The sequence below is a fragment of the Trachurus japonicus genome, chromosome 15, assembly GCF_045865225.1.
Source record: "Trachurus japonicus isolate A0001 chromosome 15, Traja_1.0".
NCBI classification, from domain to species: domain Eukaryota; kingdom Metazoa; phylum Chordata; class Actinopteri; order Carangiformes; family Carangidae; genus Trachurus; species Trachurus japonicus.
The window spans coordinates 22,418,355-22,444,061 of record NC_140921.1 but is presented as its reverse complement, the minus strand read 5'-3'; the positions used below and the strand labels follow the sequence as shown (position 1 = coordinate 22,444,061).

Here is a 25,707-nt window from a genome sequence, read left to right as displayed (position 1 = left end):
AAATTTGCAAGAATTCTCCGCCACATACCTTTGTGTGTGTGTGTGTGTGTATGTATGTGTGTTTTAAAGCCATGCAGGCTCGAGCCGCTCTCTCTGTCTGGAGAAGAAATGTGTCAAAAAAAAGAATCAAAACTCAATATCACAGGGTTTGACGGTTTTTTGAAGATGCATTCAAAGCTCTTTCAATTTTCCAGATTGACTGACCTTCATGCCTTAAAGTAATGATGAACTGTCGTTTCTCTTTACTTACTTCAGCAGCTCTTGACACAATATGTGGGAAAAAGAAAAACAGCAAATCTGACAGAAAGAGGGGCAGAGTTTATAAAAGGGGGTGGGAGGCTCACCTGAGAGAGGGAGGGAGGCTGGCTTTTGTTGGATGTTTTATTTAAAGAGATTACTTTAAAAAGTAAATTTGAACAACCAAAAAAGTACTTCTGTGATAATGTAATATAAGAAATAAAGTGGTTTTCATTGCAGGTTTAGGCCTACTGCTTTTATATTAATTAATTTATGGGCCATTTCTTATTCTTTCTGTTTGTTTTTATCTGCCTTATTTAGAGAATCTTGAGTATTAGCCTTACCATCCTGCATGTGTTTTAGAGTGTGGTAATCGTCACATTAGTTTGCCGCGATAGGCAAATCGGAGTGCTGCAGACCTGTTTGATTTGGTTACAACTTTACTTTATTAAAATTGCAGACATATTTTGTGACAATGTCCATTCCCAGCACATAACTCTGCTCTGGTTCCCCTGACAGTGAAGTTCAAGAACAAAGTAGTTCATTTCTTGGTTTGCCTCTGAATGTGTTGGTCAAATTCCACCAAACTCCACCAACTTTTGATAAGACACACCTGTTGATTGAAGGCATTCCAGGTGACTGCCATATAAAGCTTGGTCAAGACAGCTGGCATCAAGGGAAGCGTCGACTTTTGTCAACTTTTTTTTTACACTTTTGTGTGTGTTTCCCATAGATGTCTTCAATCAATAGTCAAACTAAGAAAAAGAGTGGGAATGTGTCCAACCTTTTGACCAGTACTGTGGATCAAAGGTGAGTTATGGGATTATTCTGTTTATCTTATTCTCAACTGTACAGTACATGGTGATATCAAACATGAGCAGCAGGAATGAGCCCTACACTCTGTAAAAGGTGGCAACACAAGCCACCACCAGTACTATAACCTCACTACCTAGTGAAGAGTGTTGATCTGAGGAAGCCAAGTTCCAAATATTAAATGTTTGTATATGGTAATTTACCACAGACTTAGTAACTTCTCTCATTGTTGCTGCACTTCATAGAAATCAGTAATAAAAATCCATAAAGGTCATGTTTTACTGCAGCATTAATCTTCACAGTTTCAGTTCATCAGTCACATCTCCTGTATTTAGCTTTGCTCCAGGCAATTCTACAATACAATTTCCAAAATGTTTAGACTGGCTTGAGGCCCTCTGGGCAGGCACTGATTTTAGATCATTTCACAGCAGCATGGAAATCCATGTTTAAGAGGGCTGAAAGTCCTGCAACGATGGAGGTAATCCATCACATTAAACATCGCATAACTTATTGTTTGCAAGCAGGAACTGGATCTGAAATCTTTAATGACAAGCCTCTGTTGGAGAATTAAACCCAAAAGACAAATGTTAGCCGTCCATTTGGTACGCCCACACAAACTGAACAGTACTGTTTCACAGCAACATTTCAACATAATACAGATGGACTAGCTGTCAGCTGCACTCTAGGCTTTACCTCTATGACTGCCTTTGTGTGTTCCCCCAGGCAGGGCAGATCCTCAGCATCCCTCAGACGCTGCACCACAAAGGGCAGACTCTTCAGGACAGATGCGACTCTCCTGAAGGCCAGGCAAGGACCCTCGATCTCGTTGAATTCATAGCTCTCTGCCAGAACTTCAAAAGCATCCTGTGGCGAGAGGGAGGCAAGGAGAGGTGAGAGGAGGTAGAACAGTGATGTAGCAGTATAACTAAGATGGCAAAATAAACATTTCCACTAAAGGAATATAATGCGGGATTACTGTATTTACACAAAGAAAGAGAAAATCAAGGGAATAAGAGACCAATTGAAAATGTGTCAGGTTTGCATTCAAATGTGAGACGCACTGAACTGGACAGGAAACCAGACAGAGCAGTGAACTCCCTCCTCTGTCAGCACTCACTGTCCCTGTTGCTGTCACTGTACAGCAGGACCGGCTGCATGTTGGTTTCTTCTGGATGACCGGACAGAGACATTAGAGGCTGGTGAACAGCAGATTGGAATCTGTCATTTTCCACTTGCTCACAACAGGCTGCCCAGAGGGACAGTCTCTGACTTTCATTCTACAAATACTCCAATACTGAATGAATGAATCCACTGTACAGAACAGCACACAACTCTGTTGAGGCCACAAAATCTTTTTTTTTTTAAAGAAGCTGTGCTCAATGTTTATATAACAATGGATCAATGTATGTATGGACAGTACGTATGTGAAAGTGCAGTTATAGACACACTTTGGAGAGGTGTTCTCTTGGTTTTCACTGTTCAGGGCAGATGGCTGACAGCGTCATGTGGGTGAGCTCAACGTTGTGGATCGAGTGGCCCATGGTGGTGGTGGGGGGGTTTTGGTTTGGGCAGGCATACAATGAACACAGGTGCATTTTATTGATGGAATTTTGAATGCACAGAGATGCCTTTCACAAGATCCTGAGGCCCATTGTTGTGCCATTCATCCACAACCATCACCTCATGTTGCAGTATGATAATGCACGGCCCCATACTGCAAGGATCTGTACACAATTCCTGGAAGCTGAAAACATCCCAGATTTGCATGGCCGGACACGTCACCCATTGAGCATGTTTGGGATGCTCTGCGTGTTCCAGTTCCTGCCAATATCCAGCAACTTCGCACAGCCATTGAAGAGGAGTGGACCAACACTCCACAGGCCTCAATCAACAACCTGATCAACTCTATGCGAAGGAGATGTGTTGCACTGTGTGAGGCAAATGATGATCACACCAGATACTGACTGGTTTTTCTGTTGCAGCAGGGGTGGCTGGTCTCAGACGATCATGGAGGTGAACACGCTGGATGTGGAGGTCCTTCCTGGGCTGGTGTGGTTACACGTGGTCTGTGGTTGTGAGGCCGGTTGGATGTACTGCCAAATTCTCTGAGACGCCTTTGGAGTAGGGATGTCATGATTACTTGTTTTCACAATTAATCATGGTATTGAACACCACAATTAATTAATCATAAAGATTCCTATATACCATTACTTTCCAAAAACGGTGATGTTGGAACCATATTGGCAGATGTGCGCCAAAATAAAGGTACAGTATATGCAGATACTAGTCCATTTAATAACGTAACGTTGAATTGAATTTAAATGTTAGCATGTCATTAATAAAAACAAAACAAAAGAGAAAACGATTAACATAAACATAAACATTTGGTATAGATGACAATTTATGACGTGACTATTTAAAACATTTCCCCCCTGGGGGATTAAAAATTGGTCATACATTAATAGATACTTAAAATATTTTGTGTAAACAATGAGTAATGTAATTATATTTTGACTATATTTGATTTTACACATTCATAGTGTGGTGGAATCAATTAATGCATAATAATCATGATAATCTTAAAGCAGAAGTAAGTGATATATTTGTGTTAATATAAGTCTTAAATAGTTATATCTTCCGACAGCAATCACTTACATAGAGTGTTTGGTCTGAAACACGGGTCTGTCAGTCACTCTGCTCTGCTCTGAGCCGAGGAGAAAACATTTATCGTATCCTACAGTTTTTATCCAATGAGGAGAGAGAACGGCATGCAGGGCTGTGTGTGCAGCCAAGGGACGCCGTGAATGTGGTGACGTAGGGACGAGGACTGTTATGGTGCGTTCAAGGAAACTCGTATTTTTCCGACCTGTGAAGTGGTACCAGTTCAATCTGGTACGAGTTCACGGGTCAGAAGTTACGAGTGGCCGTTATAGTGACTTTCACCGGTAAAACAGGTCGGAAAAACACGAGTGGGTTGCCTGGAACGCTACAAAGTCGTAAGTTGTGACTTGAAGCTGTAATTTACGGTTTCAAAAGCCTACCTGGAACGCAGCATTAGCCAAAACCACCGGATCGCTTACTTCTGCTTTAATGCCATGATTATTTCTCTGACAATAATCCAAGAAAATTTATAATCGTGACATCCCTACTTTGGAGACAGCTCATGGTAGAGAAATGAACATTCAGTTCACAGGCAACAGCTCTGGTGGACATTCCTGCAAATTGCACGCTCCCTCAAAACTTTTGACATCTGTGGTATTGTGCTGTGTGATAAAACTGCACATTTTTAGAGGCCTTTTATTGTGGCCAGCCTACAGTAATGCACACCTGTGCAATAATCATGCTGTCTAATCAGCATCTTGATCTGCCACACCTGTGAGGTGGATGGATTAGCGCTCACTAACACACATTTAGACACATTTGTGAACAATATGAGAGAGACATAGACCTTTTGTGTACATAGAAAACATTTCAGATCTTTGAGTTAAGCTTGTGAAAAATGGCGTTTATATTTTTGTTCAGTGTATAATATTTATATATATATATAAATAATTGTTATTAATAAAACCTCACTGAGTGCTTAATAAATGACCATATGTTGGTGCTAGTCTTAATGAATCCCAATTTTACTTGATACGCAGGTTATTATTGTATTTCCTCTATAAGGGGTTTGGTTGCATAGAGATCATGTGGTATAAGCTGGAGAAGCAGAATAATGTTTCTGTGTCTGTTGAAGGCCATTCTACATCCTGTGCACTGAAAGTTTAAGCACATGATTGTCACTGCAGAAAAAGGAAAAACACCACTTGAGACGACTTCACTGTCACGCTAATACTAATATTGGCAGGCAGCTGAACATGTGGCTCCATGTTCAGCTGGACCACTTCATGGTTTGCTGCTGCTGCTGCTGCTGCTTCAGTGATGAGCTACTGTTGCAGAACCAAAGGAGGGAAAACATGTCACCACAGAAGAGCTGGATGATCAGTGTAGCCGCTCATTAGATAAACAGGTAATATGTTTATGTGGGTTACTACAAAGTGTTTTAAATGAGGTTTCTGTCCGAATGTCTGTTTTTCTGTTTTGTCTCTGCAACATGAAAACATCATTTCCACTAGGACTTTCCTGAAAGAAACAAGCTGCATCTTATTGGAACAAGAAAATAAAAATCTTACTATGAGGTGATATGTTTGTTTTACCAAGCTGATGTATTACAACAAATAGCAAATAATATGACAACAGAACAGTGTGTGAATATTTACTCAACCTGATTAAAAAGAAAAAAAGAACCTACAGTACATCTACAATTTCAAAAGTGACTTTGTACAATTATCACATTTCACTCATAAACGCACATAACTCCAAATGCTAATGTGTCACTGCATGAAAACGTATTCTTGCCAACACCCCTAAGCATTTAGTGTTATGTGCTTCTCTAAATGAGAGAAATGTGATAATTGAATTTCGAGTTGATGTGCCATCTCACTATGTCCTTTTAATTTGGTACTCTGCACGCCTCCTACAAAAAAAATTGGCCCAACCCACAAGCGTTATTATTAACCTTAAAGCAGAAGCTCCCTTCTTGCCATTTGTATTATTAATACAAACCCAGCATGGTTTAAAAAAAGAACAAGAAAAAAAAAACTACTTCCATCATTATTTAAATTCAAATTCTGTATCTAAAATCAGTCCATTTCCATGCATCAACAATAATGATGAAGGAGCTCTGAACCTGTGCAAAGCTGCTTTTTAGATAAAATGAAGTTTTTGTGCAACAAAGAAAGCTCATAAGCAAAGCCACCTGTTCTCACTACAAAGGGTCAAACCCAAAGAGCTGAATGAAGTGGTGCACTTTAAAAGAGTCAAACCTGCATGAAAGAGACTTCTGACAAAACGGCAATGATGTTAGTGATGTTATTTTGAGTTCAACTATATGCTTACTTAAATACTGTAAGTTCAAAGTAACCTTATACCGACCATACAGCTGAGTGCAGCTAATGTTTTTGCAAATTATTAATACATGCACTAAAAAAAACTGTCCGGCTGTGAACACGTCATAATTACTGGAATTTCAATGTATGTTGCTGAAAATAAGTAGAGAAATGAAGGAACTTGCTACTGCTGCATATAGTACTGTAGTAAATTAAAACACAAGAAAGAGAAGTCTAATTTTCCAGTATTCCGTGAATTTAAATTTAAAGGTAGAGTCTGTCGGTTTGTTCATGGCAGTTTGTAAACACAACATCCAATTTGGGCTCCTCCTCCTGTTGTCAGGACTGAACCATGTTCTACTGCTGTTCACATTGAATCCTTCGCCACTTCGTCCTTCAGTGTTCTCTTTTAAATATTTGCTACTACTACCAAGATAGCGACTGGATGCCGTCAAGCCGGGAGAAATTGCCAATACACACTTTGCAGCGAAGAAAAAGAAATACAGCCTGAGTGAAGTGCTGGAGCAGTGGGACCATACTCGGCTGTTGCTGGCTGGCTGTTGTTGGTTGCTCTGTCCAGGTGGCTCAGCAGCTCAACCTGGGTGGAGAGCTAGGGCGCCCAGGGCTCGGCCGCAACCTACTGTAGACTTCGGTGCTCATGGCAGCAGCCCTCCTACTGTACTTGTCGCAGCGCAGCCTTCAAGGTTTCCGTTGCCAGCGATGGCCTGGTATGGGCCCGATGCTCCAGCGCCTCACCCAGACTGTAATTCCTTTCCTTTGTTAAGTGTGTATCCACCATTTCTCTCAGCCTGAAGGTGTTCTGTCGCTCTGTTGGTGGTAGTTGTTATACAAGCCCACGGCACCACACTCCCAACTTCACCTGCACTCTGTCATTGGTACAAACACACTGACTCCCTGTCCAGAAACGTTGTTCTACATGAGTAGAAGCCCATAGGTGATTATTAAGCGGGATTTCTTTTGTATAAGTCTATATTTTGTTTTTTAATGAATATCCTACAGACTCTACGGCCAGGTTAGGCTTGAATACAACTAGGAAGTATCATGTGTCGTCCGTCCGCGTTAGAAGTGTTTCCAAATAGATAAAATCAAATTTCCTATCATAGACGTAGGTATCATGTAATAATTAACAGTAAATAATATCTCTGGTGACTACTCCCACAGAGGTTAAATACCTGGGTCCACTGTCTTTGTCTAGCTAGTGCGGACTACTGAGACTTGATGAACTGATGAAGCCCCTTGGATAAGAGGCGAAACGTCTTCCCAGACAAATACAAGTCCAGTTGCCTACGATTCAATTTGCCCAGAAAAGAACAATGATGTGGATGAATGAGAATATCCAATAAATAGATAAATATGGAGATCACACCTTCAGTCTATACTAGAGGGCATTTGTAGTGTTTCTGTACAGAAATGTGTGAATGTTTGGTGTCAGAACTAATTAAAACTGTAAATGAGGGAGGGGTGAATCTGACAATGTTGAAAAGGTGTGAGGAGAGGAGGTCTCAGACTGTTCAACAAGAACTTCTGGTGGAGAACTATAAAAGAATAGTCCAGCAGTTTAGCATTAACAGTGTCGTACTTAATAATGTTGTTAATTACACCCACACCGCTACACCTCTCGTAACTTCAACCAGTGCTGCACTAGTTCAGCTTGCTATTTGAGTGATTTTGTTTAACCAACTCCTGAAAAATTAAAACTCTAAGAGGGTTTTGCACTAATAATGTCCTGCTGGGTGAACATAGTCCCCAGGGGCCTCGGGTGGAGGCGGCCGCTGCTGCCCGTCCACGTGAGCTACAGTTGTGTATCATGCTTTGAAGATGAGGTTTTAATTTATTTAAAGGAGATGGTAATGAACAGCAAGGGCAATGCACTTTTCTACTGGGATCTCTCCATTGAAACAATAACAAAAGACATGAGAGTGATGATGTCTTGAATTAGCATGGGATCATGGGAGTTGTGTTCATTGTTAAACAACTCGCTGCTATTTTATTTTGAGGTTAGGGTTCCTCTGTGTTCATTGTTCATGAAATTATTACCAGGAGCCAAATTATCTACACAAGTCTCCTCCTCTCCAAAATAACAGACCAGGTCGTAAAAACTGGGAAAAACTCTAAATAAAGCAGTTTGATATTAAAAATCTCTGATCACTCATTCTCTGATGCTCTAAGGTGAACACAGGACATCAGGGAAAGGCTGGGAGAGGAACTTAAGAGCCAGACGTCCAGTGACTAAAATCCTTAATGCAGTAAAAGGTTGTCGTCATAAGGTTAGAAGGTTATAAGAAAGTGATGGTGACATGACTTGAAACAGTTGGAGAGTAGTCACCTGGAAATGTTTTAATGCCCGGCCATCTGGACATCCAACCATGCGCCTATGTAAAACTGTCCTTCAACGCTTGATTCACTTAGAGCCTTTTACCTACTCTGACCACCTTTTCAGGCTTGGCAGCCATTGTACTGTAGTCGGTTCTCACTGCTAACATTTTAACTTGTCATAGAGTGAAATCCACAGGTGCTACTACGGTACTAATAACACTGACAGCTGCCCGGTTCTGTTCAAGTGTCCCTGTAAGTCACAACAGTGTGGTATTAACCCTGACCTTAGGAAATAGAAAGTGATAGAGGATTTCAGGTGTTGCTGATTCGCTGTGCAAATGAGACTATGTATGATTCCTGCGAGAATCATGCTACGAGTTTATCACAAATTTGTTTAATACGTTTGGAGCATCCTGGCAGAAAAATTCCATCGGGATGAATAAAGTTATATCTATCTATCTATCTATCTATCTATCTATCTATCTATCTATCTATCTATCTATCTATAGCTCTAAGGACAGACAACAAATCAACAGACTCATTTCACTCAAGGATAAAATCATTGTTGTGTGTTCTTGAAGCATCTTCTCCAAAGCCTTAAATAGCACAAGGAGCTTAGAAATGAGTCTGTAATCACTTATGACATTTGGGTCAACAGCATACTGCTCTGCCCTTTATGTAATGCATGAATTAGTTATGTTTAAAAGTAAGAATAATGACACCAGAAATTCATGAGTGAAATACCATACAGATGATAAACCAGCTGATATGACACAAAGCCTGAAGGACAAACACTGAGCACCACTACACACTGAGGATTTCTAGATCCAGGACCAGGACCGGTATGCAGCCCATGTGTGACCAAACCTCGGGACAAACTCGGCCATATTCATGCCGTTGTCTCCTCTCCTCCAGTCTGAGGTCAGTGCGCCAGCAGCAGTTCTGTGCAGACGCGCAGCCTCAGGTCAGTGAGCAGCAGACTCTAGTCCAGCTCACCCAGGAGACGCAATGACCCGTTTACTGCAGCACATGGAAAGCAAACGACCCTTTACATCCCAGTACACACATAGAACAGCATACAGGCACACACGCACAGTTGGGTTCTTCTCACAGCAGGCGACAAATAGGAGAAGCCGGCTCATAATTGGATAGGTGATAGGGCACGCTTCTGTTGTAGCAGTGTTTAGTGTGCAGGGTGTGTAACAGGAAGATGGTCTGGAAATGTCTGGTTTGGGTTTTCTTTCTACTGACTGATAATGACCACAGGGTAAACTGTGCATCATCAAAAACAGACACTCTGTAGAAATACATAATAACATGAACACAAGTTTCTCTGAGGAGCAATAAACCATAATGCTGACAGTCAGATTAGCATCCATTTCCTTGTTTCCTCCCTGATAAAAGAGGAATTAAAATAACAGAGGTATTATTATTATTAATCTCAACAAACACCTATTAAATATAGGTGAAATACATTATTCACTCTAACAAATGTGTGACTGTTTTCTAGTCTTGCTAATATAGCAAAACTAAGCTAAGCTAAAGATAGCGTTTAGCCAAGCTTACAATAGGCTACAAATGATCCTGAGGTAATATTTGTACAGAAATCAATTCACAGTAGTGTGTTTCTTCATATTAAACACTGGCAGCCTTGAGAGAAACCAACAGAGAAATATAAATCTCTACAGTTCAGTCCAGTAGGGCCTACTGTACCTGCTCAAAGCCAAACCAAAACAAAGGCCCAGAAGGGAAGCAGTTAGTGAGTGAGTGGACACTTAGCAGCTAAAGAAACTGATGTTTGTATTCCAAACAATCTTGTTTGTGCCACTTGATTGTGCAAATAGGAAAAATGTTGCTAACACAATCAACCTACAATGTGAACTATCTCAGTGTTGCGCTTACAGTTTGTTGTGCTGCCCCCAAGTGGCCCAAAAAATATATATTATATTTTATATTTCAGGTTTAATGTCATGGAAGCAAACTTGTGATAACGGGTGTGACTTGATGTTGCGTTTTGTTCATCTATGTTGCAATTAAGTGGATGAAATGACTGAAACACATTGGTTAAAAGGTGTTATTCCACCTAATTCTCTCAACCATAGAAAAACAGGATTTTAAGAACTGGTGCACAAGCAGCAAGCAAATCTGTCAACTGTCATGTTGTTGTAGCAACTGCATGAAATCAGCACTGCAGGCCTGAAAAGCCCACCCTGCATATGCATTTATCTAATTAATCAGGAGTTAAAGCTGGTGGGGGGGACTTGGTGCGCAGGGACGTTGATATAGCACGCCGATTTACCCCCCGCCATCGGATATCACGGACATGCCTGCGAGTCATGTTCGCACAGCAGCCCATCTCCCTGCATGAGCAAAGAGAAACCATGAAAGGAGGTCAGAATTACCCACTGAGAAGAGTTTTAACACGATTAACAGCTCGGAGATGGATTTTAATCTATCTCATATCTAATGAATGAGTATACGGCATAATTCTGGATTTTTTCCCATATAATTTTAAGATTTACCTCAAATGATGAAAAGCGTGGGTATCTAAATTGTTTTCTATGAAGACCTTCAAAGGAAAGTTCAAGGCGTTTTAATGTGAATTTTAACAAGATTTAGTCGAGGCAAAAGCAAACCTCCATACATCTTTCCAAAACAAACCAAACAAGTACTGACGAAGCAGCGGCGCGTGACCCATTTCTGATCCTTATAGCTTTTTGTTTGTTGGCTCTTTAAGTTGTGAATGCTAACTCCGCTGGGGGATGGAAGGAATCAATTTGATGTGTTTAAGGTTCAGTGCACCCATACCCCCGTCCGCCCAGCTCCTCATCCGTGGCATGTCTGCTATCAGTGCATTGGAGGCCTTGTGCTGCAGGGAAACACATTCCCCCATGTTTAGCCTTTTCTTTCTGTACTTCTTTCCCAATAAACTTTTCCTTTGCCTCTCTTCATTTAATCTGTCATAGTGTCTGTGTTTCTACGGGAGTATGCGTTCGCCATTAGAGAAAAGACATTCACTGCTGCATGTCAATCAACCAAGACACAAATGTCAATTTCTGTGTCATCGAGCACCATTAGACGCCAGAGGACTAGAGAGGAGGGAAGCAGAATGACGACAAGGGAAGGTGTCAGTTTGACTTGTTTGTGTTCACTTGCATAAAGAGTTGTGGTTTTTTCCCAGTCATGGAGAGAGTAAGACAGCAAGAGGTAACCAGAGTGAGAGAGAATGGGGTACGGGGGATGACGGAGTGGTGTTAGACACAAACAAAAGGCAAGGAAGAAGTGGTACAGGGGGGAGAGAGAGAGCGCCAGGCGGAGATGGTGAGGGATAAAGAGGGAGCAGGGATGAATAAATCAATAGTGCACGGCTGTGGAATGAAGGGCTTCTTGCTGCCAGTGTGTGATTGACACCTCACTGGGGTGCTGTTGCTGAGATGATGCTCATCCTCTCTTCCTGATCCTGACACCTCTCCGCAACACCTACTTCCTCCTCCCCCTGCATCCCCCGCTGGCCCCCGGATCTCTCTCCCCCCACATCCCTCCATCCTAAAAAAATCATTGCAGGTTACTTCCTCCTCCGACTGTCTAATGAATCACTCCACACGTACAGTGGTAAGCACAAACGGCATACACAGACACGGCAGTGCACGATCACATACACAGTACATGACCGCACGCACATCATTACAAGCCCCTGGGTTTTATGTATTTGCCTTAATAACGTTGTATCTTTGTAAAAAAAATAAATTGGTCTGGTTGATTAAATAAATTGGTTTTTGATAGTGGCGAAAATTGTACAGGTTTATTGTTTGTCCTTGGGTAAGACGACCAAAACAAGCCATGGTTCAATTTGAAATTGTTGTTGTTTAGCTTAGGCTTCATAATTAAAGTGCAGATACGAGAGCAGGATCTTTTTTTCATGTAATTCTTGCCAAGAAAGTGAACAAGTGTGTTTCCCAAAATGCTGCAGATGTGTTTGTTTAAAGTTACAACAGAGCCAAAGTCCCGGGACCAACTTCTGTTTGTTCTACAAGCTTCTGTAGCTCAGACTTCTCTTTCAACTTGATCTGGGGGTTTATGATACAATTGTTGGCATTGTTCTGCATAGAGGGGGGACTGTGGTCTAATTTCGTTGTATTGTTGTACTTGGTATTATTATGAAATGACAATAAAGACTTATCTATCTATCCATCTATCCATCCATCCATCTATCTATCTATCTATCTATCTATCTATCTATCTATCTATCTATCTATCTATCTATCTATCTATCCATCTATCCATCCATCTATCTATCCATCCATCCATCCATCCATCCATCCATCCATCTATCTATCTATAATTAGATTAATATTTATGGGAGCACTTTCTATTAGGGATTCTGGTATTTTAGCCAATAAGCAATAATCAAAGTTCTTATTATGATAATATATCAAAAAGTGAAAGAATTGTGTTTACTGGTAACGGTCACAAGTATCCTAACTGTGACCTCACTTGTTTGTGCATGTGTATTCCCACCCACGTAGTTGTTGCACAGTACCAGTGAACATTCGGACACACCTCTCTCTCTCTCTAATATTTTCATTCTCTGAACCTGAAGAAGAACAAGAACTAACAAGCTCTTTGTTAAAGAATGACATCATTTGTTCATATGAGTAATGATTTGTCCTACAGACAGTACACGCATGCAATCAATAGAGACATTCACACATTTACAGGCATTTAAAGTACCTGTGCGACTTCAGAGGTTTTTTTCATCAGACATGTATTCACGGTGATTACAACATTGTTGATCACTGCTGTGGAGCCGTTGCTCACCGCTCATTATCGCTGCCACAGTAAACTACGTCATATGATCTGAGTAGAAGGCAACTACATGTTCTGTTTCAGTTCAAGTTAGATGCTACTAGTAATTGATTTTGTCTACCGTGTGAGTGTGTTCCCTTTGCCTTCCTCAAGACCACATCTACTGTAGTGCGAGCTTTGTTTCTCATCAGAGCGTCGTCTTTGATGTGGCTTTACGTGGAGATAATTACTTGATCATGGAGAAGGGAAATTGAGGGGGGATTGCTAATTATGAAGTTAATGTGGAAAGAAAGAGAAGATAAGACATTGAACAGCAGCCCTCCCCCAGGTGAGACCAGTGTGGGTGCGCACATACAGTATCTCCATGCCCACATGAACAAACATGGCTGTGCATGTGTGCGTGAGCGTGTGAGAGTTTCAACACATGTGTGCGAAGACACGTGGGTGAATATCTGTAAATGCATGTGCATCTATTATGTATGTTTAACGTCAGTGGGAAGTAGAAAGTCATTATGGAACAGATGCCAAACAAGCCCTCAGTAAGCTGTGCTTAATAGGTCTTACAGAAGCTCATCAGCAGGTCTCCACACTCCCACACACACACACACACACACACACACACACATAGGTTTGCCAGTCACTTCTCAGTGGAATTGCACATGTCAGACCCTCGGTTTCATATTCCGAGCCAAAAATAGCATCAAAACAAGCAAAATGGAAATGAATGAATTGCAAAGAGAAAACCAATTTCGATGCATTTCTCAGTATGTTCTCTTTTTTTCTTCTTTCAGAGACAGTGAATGCTGCGAGAGGTCTCAGCCGTGCTGTTAAACTTACAAGTGATTACCGTTTTAATTATAGCTTAATCTTTCAATTATTTCATGACTAATCATTTTCTAGATTAATTGTTCAGGCTATAAAAAAAAATTCAGAAAATATCACGTCTGTCAGGATTTCCCAAAGGGACGTCAAACTGCTCCAAAAGCCCAGTCAGGCCATTGACTATGACACAAAAAAAGCAGCAAAGCTTCATATTGATGAAGCTGGAAACTGTGTGGCACTGTTGTCTAATAAATGCTCGTATTGATAAATCACTTATCAAAAATGCAGGTCTCACCCAATCTTCACACTTCTGTCTTATTGTTTGTTCGGTTGACACATTTGCGGCTTGTTCTCAATTCCTGGTTTCTCACCGTTCACTTGTTCATGTGGCCAGTATCCGGGTGTGACATTGTTTCCCTCTTATTTTCACGCTCATCAACACCTCCACCAATCAGCCAATTAGCTGCTTCCCCACAGTGTGCAGGAGCTGGAGTGTCCCTTCCTCCGCCGCCCCTCCCTCACCCGCTCCTGCCCGACCAGATGGCAGAGGGACAGATCCACGATTACTTGTGAGGAGTGTCACGTCCATCGGCCATCTTGGCGTAGCGCATGGCGCCTCGGGGCGTGTCCGTTGCCAGCCCCCACCTATCCTCCCCCACCCCTCCGTGCCAGGGATCGTGGGCATGTCAGCTGTTGCACCTCAGACGTGCCGCAGCTGCAGATGCTGCTCATTTGCAGGTTAATGTATTTTGTGGAGAGCTGTGTCAGAGCGCCGGTGAGCCAAGCGAGTCATCCATCCAGGTGGAGCAGAACAGATTAGGGAGCTTTTTTTTTTTTGCATTGTACAACCTCTGGTGGGCCAAAATGAGAAAGTGCAGTTGTGTGCAGAGCGAGGTGAGAAAACACTTTCTTACTGTGAAAATCTTGTTATTGTTTTCTGTGGTTGTCCTCCTCTGGCAGGAGTACTGAGACACCCGGGGTGTAGACCCTCCTGGAGATGTTGGCGGGGCGTCCTGTGTAGAACGAAACAAGCAGAGACTCACAAACACACACGTGCCATGTCATATATCATCTCAAATTTCGGAGCCTTTGCAAACTGTTGACAGGCTAAATGTGTAAATGAGTGTTAGGTTATTCCTGACTAGCGCGGAGCCAAGCGTTCAAATTGAATTACATAAAAATGTAGCCATTTGCCTAGGAGAAGTTATTTTTATGACTGTGTGTCTCCAGGGCAACAGGCTAATGACACTCATCTCACAGTCTGGTGGCATCCAAATCCATTACACTACCTATCCCGTGGCATTACAAATCTGCTTGCCATCATCCAATTTGCCTCCTGTAAATTGCCTTTTCATTCTATGAAGAAATGGTTCCCCCATTTGTAATATATGTGTCAAAAGGATTACCAATGTAATATTAATATTCTTGCAGACAATTAGACATCACAAAAGGGAACATTGTGTCCATAAAATTACCCATGGAATGGGTAGGAGAATGATACAGAGTAGGGTGGGGAGGAAGAGGAGAAAGAGGAAGATGGAGACACTGTCGCTGCACCGTGTTGAATGGGATCGATGCTGCAGAGGGAACAGGGATGTTTCAGAAAGATAATGAAAAGACCTGGTTCCTCTCACACTGCTGGGCTGAATCAATCAGTATGGGATTCAAAAAATGTTCATCATTTATTCTCTGCCAGGAGCCTTCCTGTTCTCCCGGAAAAAAAAAAAAAGAATAACTTTGAATATATTTCACAGCACAATTTTTCTGCCAATCAAAAGTAAAGCTACCTTAAAAACTCCCTTACTGAGCTCCTTCTAAATACAACAGGAGGTTCTCCTTCACTTTTCCACCTCAGCTGCAGTTTGTTTAATCCAATATGGTATTGTGGGTCCATGGAGACGAATGCCTGTGCATCAGCATGCAGAGGCAGGTTCTCCCCATCTGGGCGTGGATATTTTACAGGCCTATAACTCTGTGGCAGCTAAAGCTCTCAGACTGATCTCAGCGGCAGCGTTATCCCCACATGGCCTTCTCTCCTGTGTCCCCCTCCACCTTTTGCTGTTTAGCTTAGATGTAACTAAACCAACGTGTGCAGCCTACACTCCGCAGCTTCGTTTCTCCACGTACCATCTGCTGAGATGAAAAGGTTGTGGGACCGCTCCCGCACCCTCCTCTACACCTCAGGCTTCTTTCTTTCCCTCCTTGGCGATTGCCTTGTCACACCAGGTTGAGGAGGAGCGCTCAGGTGGGTAAATGAAATTCTCTCAGGCTGATGAGCGTGGGTCAAAGGTCACAGAGGGTCCACCTCTTAAGGGAGTCTGCTTGGCTTCGCCACCCACGCACTTACCCACACACAGCCTCCTCAGACGCCCAGCCCACCTGTCTGCTAACCACAGAGTGAAGGCAGACACATGCTCACGACGAGCCAGATGAAACCCTTAAACCCCTGGCAATCATTTCCATTTTTCTTCCTTTTAAGCAGCATACTCTTACATCTCACCACCTCTCCACTTAAACAGGCCGAGCAGCCTCTCTGCGAAGCAAGAAGTAATGGAAAACGTTACATTTCAATGGGTTTAATGCTTGAAATTCTTCCGCAACTTGCTTTAGAATATTTATGATTGTGGAACACATAGCGTTTCCCGACAAGCTGCAGGCAAATGTGCCTGAGAAGTAGCCTGTTTGGGGAATATTCTATCTCCTGGTAGACCCCTTAAATGGATTTATCTCTCATAAAAAACAATCTCCCAGCGCCACGCAGATAAATGCCTCCGCGCATTACCTCGTTGGCTTCGAAAAGTGGAGAGAGGAACCGCGAAATGCAAGCAGAGAGGTTGGCTCGTGGTTACCTGGGGAGATGGGTCAATAAATGCCAGCATGGCATCATTAGCCTTGTCACTTAATGATGCAGCCCACTAAAAGCATGCCGCCGCTGATGTGCCGCACTGACGTGGCTACGTGGAGACAACGCTGGAGCCAGAGGAAAGGAGGGGGCACAGAGAATGTCAGTGTGACCATTAACGCCGTCACAGGCTGTTAGGAGGAAACATAGATGGAACCTGGCAAACTCCGCAAGTTGACTCTTTTTTTTCTCTTCTCTCCACTGTGGGGGGAAATAGAGACCACATGTTTCTTTATTTTGGATCCATATGTCGCCAAGCCCGCAGAGTTCCATCCATAAGGGAACAACACGTGTGTGAATGTGTGTGTGTGTGTGTGTGTGTGTGTGTGTGTGTGTGTGTGTGTGTGTGTGTGTATGCGTTTCCCATAGAGGCGTTCCTCAGAGCCCTGACATCCAGCTGATGGGTTTATTGTGCAATATGTGAGAGGTTTCTGTTGCTATAAGTGAGGTGAAATATGGAACTGCGAGCAGAGACAGAGGGAAGTGAGATTTGTACTCGCTGTCAGGAGGCAGACTTCAGAGATGTGGAGGGAGAAGAGAGGAAGTTTATTACATATATGTATGTAGATGTGGAATATATATAGAAATACCACAATGTTCATTTCCTGCATAAAAAGTAATAAAATATTGTGTTTCCCCAAAGCATCAAGCACTGAGTGCCTTCCCTGGCGTGCTACATAAACAACTTCCTGTTTGGCTCCTAGTGCCACCTAGTGCTTCCTCTACATCTGCCTGTGTATTTCCTCTGTTAGCTGCCGACACACACACGAACCTGAATGAGATGTCCGGTCTCCACAGCAACAGGTCTCCCCTCTCTCATGCTGTCAGTGAACCAGCTGATGTCCAACACGTGCACGCTGGGTAGATTCTTCAGCTCCAGACCTTTAAGCCACGTCCACAGCGATGCAGCCTGGCTGTTCTCTGACACAATGTGAGTGACCACATCGCTGTAACAGGGGAAGAGAAGATTTTTTTAATATATATACATTAAATAATGTGAACATTAGACGGATATAAAATTGATTTTTAAGTTCATATGTCTGACTTAATAGCAAACTGTTGCCTATTCACACAAATTTGCAATTTTCTGGAGACAGGGTTCAGGGCATCTTGCAAATTGAGCTGTGTTTTGGTTTTCACCAACATCTGACAGCCACATCTACTGTAGATCTTTAGCTTCTAAATATGTAAGTGTTAACCAGCTAATCTCTAACTCTCTGACACTCAAAGCTAGGCAGATAGTGTACAGTGAGTTTTTAGAGGGTCCAAAAAACAAAACAAAAGAAGAACAACACTAAAACTTGAGTTCTGCAGTAATAAGTTTGAAAACCTTAAAATGAGTTTCTGGTGCCCTAGTTAGATGACACACCGGTCTGTGGTTAACACAAGCTCAGGACATTTTCACATTTTATTCTACAATATAAAATATAACATTAAATACCACCGTTGGGATTTTCTTAAGCTCTCCGTATCTTTCTGTTACATGGGTTCCAAAAAGGACAGAGGCAGCACAGGTTGTCAGGGTCATTAAAGGAGAATTCCGGTCGTTTTCTAAGTAACGCTCTACAGCTCTAGGTCCCCGAGTGCGACCATAGGAAAAAATCTGAGAAAAATATGTGCAGCCCCGACCTAGCTCTCCTCCTGCTAGCTGCACTACACTGCAGTTAAACAGTGATTACTTCAGTTTTTTTAACCGCGACTTTGGCCTGTATATAATGCTCAAAATATCACTACAAATGCTTTGCAACATCCACCAGTTCCTTACCAGACAACACTGCCAGTGGTCAATCGACAATCGATTAGTAAGATCTACCAAGGAAGCCAGCATGAACAGAGCTACGTGATAAAACACACAGTTAACACTGCTCTCTCATATTAACGGAGTTATGCACAGTCAGTGTTGTGTGGTAAGGAACTGGTGGATGTTGCAAAGCATTTGTAGTGATATTTTGAGCATTATATGTTTTAAGTTAAAGTTAATCCTAGAGGAAAACACTGGAAGAACTGCCCCCACTTCACTGCAGTGTAGCGCAGCTAGCAGGAGGAGAGCTAGGTCCGGTCTGCACATATTCTTCTCTGATTTTTTCCTATGATCGCACTCAGGAACCTAGAGCTGTAGAGCATTTCTTAGAAAATGACCGGAGTTCTCCTTTAAATGTCATCACTAAATCTGAAAAGTTAACCCTAACCCTCTTAGTTATGTAAACTTCACACTTGTGCAAACTATTACTAAGTTTGTGTGATACAGGGCTTTTGAAGAAGGGGCAGGAATCTTTTTCATGTCTATGTCATGGCCAAACATCAGCTTATGACTTATATATCATCAAACTAAACTTTCAGGTTGGCCTAGAAAAAGAAGTCATCCCTGCAGGACTATTTAATCATCCATTATGACAAATGATTCAAACTTAACACTGACAAATGTGTAACTGGTTTTATCAGGTTTGACTCACAGTAGCTCAACCACTGATTTTGGAAAAAAAAAAAGTTGCTAAATTCTGATTATGGTACAGAAACATGACTAATTTACCAAAGGGCCCGCCCTAAACCAAACCACTGAGTTCAGATAAGAAAGGACAAATACAGAAATCTCTAATATAAAAAAGTGAGTTCAAATAAATTGCTAATAGTAATTTATAGTCACTGATTTAAGTAATTATGTTTCTCTTTCTGCAAAATCTAAGAAGAAGAAAAAAAAGGATGAACTCCACATCTACTAATTAGTATGTTTCACAGGAACAAGAAGACTTCCTCTGTACTGTTGGATTTAACAAAATAAAACTTTCCTGTCTTGGTCTCAATAGCCTTCAGAAAGCAAAACAGTTCAAGTGCTGCTTTTGAAATGCAGCTCAGATCTCGGCATCATGGTCTTATCCGTGCTGTTTGGGGATCAACACTGGGTGAACAACAATCAGCACAGACCCTCAGTGCCTCCCTCCACTGTTTGATCGCTGAACTCATTCAACCAGTGCCTTCTACAGCTCCGCCGAGACTTTCAGCAGACTTTTTATCATGGTCTCCTCCCCTCTGCTTGCTGCAACAGAGTCTAACTACCATACCCAATCAGAGCACCCAGCCGTGCATAATTACCCTCGCCACACTCCTCCTCTTCCTCTCTTCTGACGTGGGTAAATTGCTGGAAAGACTCCTTAAGGGAGGTCCCAGCAGAGCTCAGGCTCAGGCCTAATTGACCAAATCACTGGCGAAACTAATCCTCTAGCCGTTTGGCATACCAGTCCAGACGCTGATGGTCCATGTTTAAAAAATAAAAATCCTTCCCTGTGCAAAGACATGGACAAAGAGCCTCCAACACATACACATTTGAGATATCTAAGGGGCAAAAAGGCTTAAACTCCCTCGCTGTGAACACTTGTCTAACCACAGTAATAGAGTTTTGGCTCTCAGGTTGATTTCCCTCCGAGGTTGAGTTGCTATGTTGGAACAAAATTGAGGATCATAAAGAAAAAAAAACACACTCAATCCTTTTGCCATGTTTACCAAGATATAATCCAGCCGCTGAATTTGGATCCTTATCTTAACACGTAGCTGTGCGGAATGTAAAACGGCAGATTGGCATGCAAATGAGCTAAAATGCAAGCCCAGAAGCAGATTGTGCTTCCCCGAATCAGTGGGACTCTGAGCCCAGACACAAGGACGAGCTAAAGTCAATGGGCTTTGATATGGAGAACTCTCTGGAGTCGTCTCTCTGTCCTGTTCGGCGGCGGCGGCCACCCTCCCATCCCTTCAGAAAGTGAAAAACAACAGGAAGATCTGAGATCGAGTGTGTCCACACAAGATTTATACACGAGAGTGAGTTTTATCTGTTTGCCTTTCACAGCTGCTCCTGTGAGCCATCTTCACTCAGATGGAGGACGGTAGATAAACTAAATCAATAATAATGTAAATTTAATGACATCAAGCCAGTGCTTTCAGTGTGTAATATGTAAAACAAGGTTACAACGGAGTAACCTGATTTTATCATACTTATAACACTCCCCTTTCTTTAATTTGATGTCCTTTCTGACCCGTTTGCTTAGAACGGCATGTGCATAGGCACCATGTGATAGTTTAGACCCTTTTCAGTGTTCTCGGGGAACTATGCAAGTCTGATCACTTTTACGCTGTTTTGCTAACCCTCCTCCCGGTCATGTGCATTTGTTTACAACGAAACCCACAACAAAACAATCCATGGAGCAGTGGATAAAGTTATTTATCATATACGTGTTACGATGTGTATATTTGTGCAGTCTTATCTGTCATAAACAAGAGATTACGTGTTACGGGGCAGGTTTGTGTCGCCGCGCCGCTGAGATTGAGAGCTGGGACACCAGCAAGATTGGTTTTCGTCCATCCTCCCCATAACAAGTCATTTAACCATCACAATTACTCTGAAGCTGTTTAATAAATTAATAATTTTAATTTAATAAAGGTAAAAATCTTGCATAGTTCCTCTTTAACATAACAATAATTTAAACAATCACTGCACAACTGTGAGAGAGCGGCACCACTATTAGTTTGGTCCAACACCAGAAAGACTATAGGGAGGTTGAACGCAGAAAGCCTTAATCTCCCTCAAAACAAGTTACAAGTAATTTATTTAACCATTGCAATTACTGATTATGGTAAAAATGTAGCTTAGTCAAGGTAAAAATCTAGCATAGTTCCTCCTTAAAAAGTTAGTTGAAGGCAGCTAGCTACAGCTGCTAAATCTGCTAGCAACAGCTGTATTGCCATTGAACAAAATAAAGTGTCGCTACCTAGAAATGAGAAGTCTGCCTTTGTCTTTCACTGCCTGAAATCTTTGTCTTCTTTGGCAACTTTGTTTTGAAAAATTTAGAGTGGTGCATATGTCCTTGATCACACTAACATTCATACTGTACCAAACACTTGACAGCAGAAACTACAGCAGAGCTTAAAGTTTAGAGTGATGGTTATATGTGTGTGTGTGTGTGTGTGTGTGTGTGTGTGTGTGTGTTGCCGTTCATGAAAGAGCATTTATTGCAGCTCATCAATCTGCCAGGACAAACTTGTCGATATTTGGATCCAAGTTCAAGTGCATCAGACTTGAAATTAGGACAGTGTGTGTGTGTGTGTGTGTGTGTGTGTGTGTGTGTGTGTGTGTGTGTGTGTGAGAGAGAGAGAGAGAGAGAGACAGCACATGTATTCATGGGCAGAGGAATGCACACAGTGTATCAGACCATATGCCGGAGGCAGCGTGCCTATAACTTGTGTAAGTGTAGATAACGGGAGGTGTTGCTATCAAACTGCAGCTGATATCAGTTTTGTCGACTTGCAGAATTCATGTCAGTTTGAAGCAGGCACGCTCCACTTCCTGTCGTTGGTTTCAAACAATTGTATCAAGCCAAGTGTAACCGTAGGAGCGCTCAAGCTGTGTTTCTGGGAATGCTGCCATGGCCAAGCTGGCGCACGGCTGGCAGGCACACTTAGACATGCATTTAAACACTCACACAAACACACAAACACACACCTGCTGGTTATACTAAACTCATGAGGACACTTCCTTGACTACATATAAATCATATGCTAATTTCATCCTTAAGGTAACTTTAATTTGGAGAAAACAGCCCTCGCTGTGAACGTCTTAAAGTCATATTAGTTCTTAAAAATGAAACAGAGGAACACACACAAACATACAAACACACACACACACACACACACACACACACCTGCTCATCAGCGCCTGAGTTTAAAGTCCCACAATAACAAAATGTCAACTTATAAAAATGGGAGGTGGCATCAACTGTATGACAAGTCTGAAAGAAACCTCTGTTGTGGACGTCAAGCCGAGGACCTCTGCTGTGTTCACAGTGTGGGACTGAAAAGATCCTTTCAACTGGAGATGGAGGGGAAACAGAGAAGGCCCGCTGCTTCCATAATTACTTCACAATGGAGGATCCATCATCACTGGGAGCGAGCTCACCGAGAATCCCTCCTCAAGTGCAACTTAACAGAAAACTTTCACCAAACTCATTAAAATAAAGTTTGTGTGGGCACCGATACCTTTTCCTCCGGTGTTTTCTTTTAAAGTCCTCTCACTGCCAACAGGCTGCGGCTGCATTAGACCTTCTCTTCCCTTCCTAAACGTATTTATGTAGTAGCTGAGTTATGGCTCAGAGGGGGAAAATCCACTAAGGTGTAGAAGAGGCAGGATGGATGCCCTGGCCTTTCTTTAATTAAGTATTCATGAGTCAATAGTGGCTCACTAACCAGCTAATTGAACCTTAACTTCTTTAAAAAAAAAAAGAGAGAAGTTGTAAAGAAAATGCCACAAAGTAATAATGAATATCTCAGTGGAGGACCGGTCTCTTTAATTATGCCCTGACTTTTTCGTTTTCTTCGAGGAACACTCTAACAGCCTGATCTGTCGTTTCTATGAATATCCGGGCTGCAGGTTTAGCGGCGATGGCTGTGTACAGATAGATATTACATTACTCGCATCATTTCTGCTTCTGCAGCCCAGAAATGAACGTTTATTTAAGCAGTGAATTGATTTTGCATCTACCAGCCTGGAAGCAAAAGGCACAGCCGCACTCAGACAGGCCTCTAAGTGGTTATCGTGACCTGCCGTTTCACTAGGGTTAAAATAAAGGCCCTGAAAGCCCAGGTCAAACTGTTCTGCCTGCTACCTGAGCAAATAAAACACACACACACACACACACACAAGCACAAAAAACAGTCAAACCTGCTTCCTGCCTCTCTCTAAGCTGTAGAGTAATGCATTCTCCTGAGCTCCACAATCAGAAAAGCTTTTAAGCGCCAACCCCTGCTCAGTCAGTGAACAACAAAATAGCAAGCTTTTTACAACCTGAGGATGTCTTCCACAATAAAGCCCTTTGACCTGGCCAGTTGGGTCAGAAAGCTTCTCCTGCTGCAGCCCATTTTCCTCTCCACCAGGTACAGCCTGACATCCTCAAACTTCACCGCTTCACGCCCGGGGACGCCGGCTTCCACCGGTCGCGACCTTTTCCTCACGCGAGGCGGGATGGGAGTGTGGAACATCTCTGTTCAGATGAGCTGTCCAAAGTATTTCTCAGCCTCTAGGAATTTCTGCCCAAGTGAGCTTTTGTTGGCGTTACATGCCACTTAACTTCCACCTAGGAAAAACACCCACTTTGATAAGGCCACGGGTTGTTTATTTGACAGTTGTAGCTTTCCTTTTTTTTTTTTCTCTCGCCTGATATAGTGGGACAGTGTCAGTTGGAGCAGGGTTGGTGAAAGTTGGTAGACAGGAAAAAGCGTCTGGCAACAGGTGTTGAGGATTTGGTGTTTACCAAAAACCACCTGCCAAGATCGAATGATAGAGGATGTGAGAAAAAAGATAAAAACACCCCGTTGGCATGGCATTATTCACTTCCAGTCAAAGTTGTTCTGCAAACACATTCGTTTGGAGGAAAGTAAACACTGACTGCCTCATTCAGTCTCTTCTTAAAAAGCAACTCAACTTTTTTTGTTGTTGTGTTTTTTTTTTTCTTCTTCCTGCAGTTGCAACTCTACTCTCTTGGCTGGAGTGAAGTCTCACTCCTGGGAGATGCCTGCATCCTGGTCACCTCGCAAACCTCTCACAGCTGTCCTGCCGTGTCCAGTTCGTCTCGCCACTCACTGTCTCATTATGTCCGGACCAAGTCTGCGCCATCTGCTCTGCCGTTTTAATTAGCTGCCTGCCTAAAAATGAGAGCCTTTGTGGGCAATTCCCGTGAGATCCCAAAAGCTCATGCACTGCCTTTGCACACACACACACACACGCACAGGTACTGTATATGCAAACCACTGATAATCAGGAACATTTATCCAGGGAATATGCAGTGGTCAGGAACGCAGACAGAAAACGGATTTAATCTGTTGAACTCATCTATTCCTTTTGTTTCCAAAGAGGTAATTACAACATGATGCATCTGCTTCACTAGACCAAATAGAAAGATTTGTTGATTTAGATGAAGGGGGAAAAAAACATCATTACAGGCCTTGATTCTACATCTAATTACCTCTCTGTTCATTTCTCCGCTTTAATAAGCGCACCTTGCTTCTGTCTGCTTCACAAAAATTATTACACGCTTCTCATTAGCACGGAGTTCCGGGGGTTAACGGGTGTCACAGGGCAGGCGCCACTAATTGTTTGAGGGTTTAGCCCCCCGATCACTCAGCTGTATATGAGGAGGCTGGCCCCCATCCAGACAGAGAGCGATGAAATCCCAACATCAACTGAGACAAATGGCTCCTACACTGCCAGCAGGAATCACTGCGAGAGCAACATCCCAATCTCTCATCTATACAGTGGCTCTATGGGTGCAGGATAAAATTGCCTCATAATTATGATTATGATATTATTCAGATTGATGAGAAAGGATAATGTGATAGTCAGGGAGACTGTGAGCCGAACTTTGTTCTCGGTCAGAACCACTGGACTTTATCTTCCTGGAAATTCCAGTGGAGATATTTAATATGACAGGTGAAGAAATGTGTAGAAAATCATGCTTTAGTTGTCCAATGGTTGTAATTTGTCAACTCTATGTTCATATGTAAAGTACAGTGGCAAAAACGACAGTGGCATGCAAAAATGTGGGCACCCCTGGTGAAAATTTCTGTTAACAGTTAAAGGTCCAGTGTGTAAAAATTGGCAAGGTTTATTGGCAAAATCTGAATATACTACCCATGAATGTATTTGTGTATAATCGCTATAAAAAAATTTGTTTGGTTTTCGTAGCCTTATAATTATTCTTTCATATACACATATAGCAAGGGTCTTGCAGAGTGTCACCATCTTGCGCCGCCATGTTTGTAGGCTACAGCAGCCCGAACGTAAAATCCAGCGCTGCGATCTAGAATCTGAACGCTAGATAGCAC

The 25,707-nt window shown here is 42.4% G+C and overlaps 1 protein-coding gene across 2 annotated transcripts in view; it reads right to left on the bottom strand.

The window, feature by feature from the left end:
- Positions 1–23,958, bottom strand: part of dntt (deoxynucleotidyltransferase, terminal) — a 99,580-nt gene extending 75,622 nt beyond the window's left edge. The window contains exons 1-4 of one of the 2 annotated variants that reach the window (XM_085800545.1): positions 23,672–23,958; positions 17,618–17,792; positions 14,858–14,956; positions 1,744–1,914 (exon numbers count right to left, since the gene is read on the bottom strand). In XM_085800545.1, the coding sequence (XP_085656671.1) occupies positions 1,744–1,914; positions 14,858–14,956; positions 17,618–17,792; positions 23,672–23,865 (639 nt within the window). In that variant the 5' untranslated portion in view covers positions 23,866–23,958. The remainder of the gene's footprint in view (positions 1–1,743; positions 1,915–14,857; positions 14,957–17,617; positions 17,793–23,671) is intronic. The other variant, XM_085800544.1, reaches the window with a different exon arrangement.
- Positions 23,959–25,707: the final 1,749 nt, after the last annotated feature.